Genomic DNA, 5000 nt, shown 5'->3' with positions numbered 1-5000 from the left:
GAAGAGGACGTCGCTTGCAAGGCTAACAAATCGGAATTTATCCCCTTGAACTCGGACAAATGGCCGAGCGTGACCAAAATAAGACGGCTGTTTGATGAGAGACAAAGCCAGGCTGTAAAACCCAATGAGTCCGCAACTTTATCTTGGCCCCAGGCGAGCTTAGTCGAAGGGCACGGCAAGCCGACGATGGACTTTCATTCCAAAATCTACCAGCGGCCGCACTCGCTCGACGAGGAGGCGGCGTTTGGCGAGCATAAAGTCAGAAGCAAGTTTCACGACAGCCACAGTAGCCTTGGTAGCTGCTCTCAGGGTAGCCAGAAAAGTAACTCGTCTCCATTCAGCTCCGAGGCAGAGGCTACTGCTACTAAGACCCCCACGCTGATAGAGTTGACACCTGACCCCCTCGCTGACCTTCAGACCTCTGCTACTACTTCCCGGAGCGGTTCCTCCAGCCGGGACGCTGCCTCGTCCGCGTCCTTTCTTCAGGAGCCGATATTGAGGGAGAGAAGGGTTAGACAGGGGGTCGGGCTGCCCAGGGATAGTTTACATTCCTCACATAGCTCCTCTACAGCGCAGGCCTCCCCCTCCTGCTCCCCCTTGAGTGCTCCAGCTCCAGATAAAGCCATTACCTTCTCCTCTACTGTAGCTCCCTCTTCAGCCCCTGGTAGAGTTGACCCTCCGCGCAGCTCCTCCTGGAGGTTCAGCTCTGGAGACGAAGAGGAAGGACGCAGACAAAGAAAAAAAGGAGGTTGGGGTGGCCCCTCTCATTCTTTAGCCGGTTTTTTATCACACAGTAAAAATGGCCGGTGGAGTACAAAGAGCATCGGTCGGTCGTCCGGTAGCGAGGAAGAGAGCCCGGGTTCTTTAGGCCCGTCCGGTCGTGAGGCGGTACGCCGCCGCTCTCTAAGGAAGAAGAAGAAGTTCTGTGGCCGTGATGACGATCATGATGGCGAATCGGAAGACAGCGACAGCGACAGTCCCATGACAATGGAGCGCTTGGATCGGACCCCAAGAGGAGAACTGGCGCTGAGGTTATCCCGGAGCCACTCTGCAAGAGAAGCCGCCATTCATAGTAACAGAGCCCGGGTGCAGCAACAATGGGAGCGCATCACTTCACCTGCGCCAACCACATCGCTTCCCGGCGTGTCGCGGGTGTCAAAGGTCAACATCCCCTCTTTTCTTTCCAGTCCGGGTGCTTCCCGATGCAGTAGTCGATATTCCAGCACTGAGACGCTGAAGGAAGAGGACCAGGCTAGCTGCGCCAACAGGTTGTGTCACACAGCTAAAAAGGCATCCTCATCTGTGTCAAGTAAAACTTATTATGGAAACTTTACGATGTACCGTTCCCCTAGCTTTGGACACGGAGATAATCTCCCCCGTGCACAAGTGCGTATGCGCCCCAAGATCGCGCCCGCTTTTGCTTCTTCTTATGTGTCGGCTGCAAGGGTCGGTGGGACCGTGACGTCACAGCAGACAACAGGAAGTGACAGAGCAGAAGAGACGAATGGAATATCCAAGTCCAACCCTGATATCGCGACAGAAACAATGACTCTTTTAAACTTCCTCAAATCGGACTTGTCAGAGCTCAAAGTGCGAAAAACAAGCGAGGGAGAGAAATGTGGAATAAGCTCGCAGAGTCACATCGGACCGTCTAGTCGCCGCCTGTCCCTGAAAGACCTGACAGCCACCCTGCGCCGCGCCAAGTCCTTCACTTACTCGGACAAATGTTCAACAGCCGCACGCTGTTACCTGGCAGGTGAAACCACAAAGAGAAGTTCCTCCGAGCAACAGCTCGACTTGGACAGCGAGAAGAATGCAGGCAGGGTGCCTGTGTCAGAGAGGGAAGTAGAAAGTGACGGAGGCGATTTTAGGGTCGGACGAGGTCAACGGTTGTTGGATTATGGGTACCATGACGATGATGAGGAAGTGATGCCTGCGCCATTGCAAGAAAGGTACGTGCTGGAAGCCAGGCAAGTTATTCAGGATATCTGCCAGATGAACACCAGAAATGATGATGATGATGATGATGTGAAAACTGTAAAGGACTTCAAGAAAACAAATGAGGAGAAGAGGAAAGGAACAAGTATGGAAGGTGAAACAGAAACGGACCAGGGGGCTCAGTTGAAGACCACAAAGGAAAGGAATAAACATGAGCAGGAGAGAGAGAATGAGAAGAGCGGGAGGGATGAACAAAGTATGCAGCTGGAGAAGCTAAACAGTAGAGACTGCCAGGAGAAGGTGAAGAGACAGAACAGAGAGACCGCCAGGGCATTAAGGAAGGAGGACTCGGAGGAAAGCGTCTTCTACGACCGATCTGTGGATGAACTGTCCGGCCACGAGTCGAGTTTAACAGATGAAGGGATTGTAACAGAGCCAGAGATCGGCCCCAGTGACCCCTTCGAAAGGGTTTTCGTGGGGTCAAGAGAGGTTAATTTGGGGTCACACATCGCTAGGGATGTACTAGGGCAGCCCGTCACCATATGGAAACAATCCGCACTCCACAAGGAGGAAGGGCTTAAGAAAGAAAGAGAGGAAATGATGGAGAACAACACGGGTTGTTCAAATCATCTGAATGAAGTCTGCATACCTTCATCCTTGCCTCACTCCTGTTTGGAAGAGAGTGACGACGCCATCATCACAGACTTGGATACCACTGCTGCTACTAAAAGCAGCAGTGAGGCAAGCAACGCTGGCACGGCAGGACCAGCAACCCCCATCCGACGGAGGCGCAAGTTCTCCCCTCCTGGCAACATTCACACAGCCTCAGAGGTTAGTAACACAAACCTAACCGCAGCTGATGTGGAGTCCACTGTGTATCGCTCCCTGAGTGACCCCATGCCTCATAGAAGCGCCTCTGTGGCAGAGAAGGACATATTTTCCTCCGTTGACAGCAACCTTCTAGGATCTTTAGCCGTCAGAGGAGGGCCCCCAGAGTCCTCAGCTATGCCCACCTTGGCAGAAGACAAAGGAAGTGTGGCCAGCGACTTGTCAGGATACAGTGACGGGGGACTCCGGGATGATGTTGTCGCCGACTACAGTGGCGTCATCAGGAGCATTGTCGCCGAGCCAGGAGCCATGGACAGACTGATAACAGACGATCACGCCAATTGTAAAGCTCCCAAGAAGAAATCGTTTAGTGACCCCAGTCGCCGCAGCGATGCATCTTTACTTTCCCGCAATGACTGTCAGTCCAAAGGTCAGTCCAGCAGCACTGAGCCAATCAATGAGCTGGGTCAGACAGGCCTGATCCCGCCTTCCAGCAGCGAACCTATTTTGAGCCAGCAAGTAGAAAGAGTTGAAGTGGAAAGGCAGCCTAAAGAGGAAACGGTGAAACAGTCACATGATTGTCACCACGGAAACAGCAATATTGGAAAAAAGGCTCGTTCCCAACCTGACAATCCTGACTGCGAAGATGAAGTCATGGATCAAAACAGACAAAAGAAAGCAGAGGAAACAAGAAGGTTTAACTTTGACCTCAAGCTGGCGGAGGCGTTATCCCCACGAATGGTTCGGCGCTCCCCTAGAAAACGTCCAAACAGGTTGGCTCAGTTTTTTTCCCACGAAGACCCCTTTGAGCCTGCGGAACTAGAGGATCCAGATGCATCTGGACTCACCCCTCCTCCTCCCGCATCCAAGCCCAAGAACAGACCAAAGCACGTACGGCATGCCAGTGAGCCGGCCACCTTCATACCCATCTCGCCGCCACCACGACCACAGCCTCTCTCAGGCCAAGCCACCGAAGGTTCTCCAGCCTTGAGGAAGGCCCCTGGAGAAGAGACCCCATTTCTGGAGGATGTGACCCAGAAATACTTTCTAGAGACGTCTGAAAGAGTAACAGAGGGTCCAGGGCCTCTCCCTCCGCCTAGGGATGGGGCTGAAGAGTCTGTGTCTTCACCCAGCGAGACCTGCGCCAGTCCAAATACAGGAGTACCACACCCTGGCTCGGACCATGCACCATCTGCACCAGCGCCCCAGAGGACCAAGCCGAGAGTGGTGAGTCCGCATTGATTTATTTTTGTCTATCTTCTGATGCTTGAATTCTAAGTCACATGGGGAGTTTAAGGGTGCAATTGCAAGATCAGAGAAACCATTACAGTCTGAGCTGTGTTCAACAAACATCAGAGGATGTTTTTGGTCGGATTAAACAAACGTCAGACGGGCGGCATTAGGGAGCCGGTCTAGTGCTGGTCTGGTTGTACTTTGATTGATTGATCCTGTCCAATAGGGGTTGTCTTGGTGCCAGCGTTATAGAGAGACGGCACAATGACCTCGCAAATCAAACGAGTCTTTATGGAATAGTTTGGTGTTGAATCCAGGTCTAGCAGTTGTTTTGGACGGGGTTACCTGCTTCGACGCGTCTCTGGGATGAGAAAACAACAACAAGACGACTGCAGACGCGGTTTATTCATGTCATGGCTACCAGATGTGATCACATGACTCATTCTGTGCTATAATGCGTCCAATGTGCTTGGACCACAACGTCATGTACACCTGTATCGTAGTGGTGTGGGAAATGACCGTTGGTATGTCGACGCTTCTGAATATGGGTGTCCCGATACAACTTTGTCACTTATGATATCGGTGCCTTGAGTATTGACCGATCTTAATCCGACGCAACATCAGCAGGAATCATACGGGCTTTTATTGTTTTGTAGGATGTTGAATAATGTGGACACGTTTGTTACTGGATACTTTCTAATACTCTTCTGGCTTGGAGACCTTGTATGTGTAAGTAATATACAACTATATTTATATATATGCTTGTTTGGATTGACAAATGTGCTGTTTTACACTGCAATATTGTTGAATGATTATTACGTATGTCTCACTTGCGTGCTTGGCTGTTGTGTAGCTGCTAGCTCATAGTAGCCTGATCAAGGGTGATGGGTCAAATGCAGAGAATAATTTTGCCACATCTAGTGTGTGTGTGTGTGTGTGTGTGTGTGTGTGTGTGTGTGTGTGTGTGTGTGTGTGTGTGTGTGTGTGTGTGTGTGTGACTA

The 5000-nt window shown here is 51.4% G+C and overlaps 1 protein-coding gene across 4 annotated transcripts in view; it reads left to right on the top strand.

Moving 5' to 3' along the window:
- Nucleotides 1-5000, top strand: part of LOC133663052 (rho guanine nucleotide exchange factor 17-like) — a 141467-nt gene that overhangs the window by 770 nt on the left and 135697 nt on the right. For all 4 annotated transcript variants that reach the window (XR_009828221.1, XR_009828222.1, XR_009828220.1 and 1 more), the window contains exon 1: nt 1-3993. This exon is cut by the window's left edge and continues 770 nt beyond it. Coding sequence is in view for 1 of the 4 variants with exons in the window: in XM_062067236.1 (XP_061923220.1) it covers nt 1-3993 (3993 nt within the window). In the remaining 3 variants the exon portion in view is untranslated. The remainder of the gene's footprint in view (nt 3994-5000) is intronic.

This window comes from Entelurus aequoreus, linkage group LG13, assembly GCF_033978785.1.
Source record: "Entelurus aequoreus isolate RoL-2023_Sb linkage group LG13, RoL_Eaeq_v1.1, whole genome shotgun sequence".
Lineage (NCBI taxonomy): Eukaryota > Metazoa > Chordata > Actinopteri > Syngnathiformes > Syngnathidae > Entelurus > Entelurus aequoreus.
Note: the sequence above shows the minus strand (reverse complement) of the source record. Positions and strands in the feature narration are given on the sequence as shown.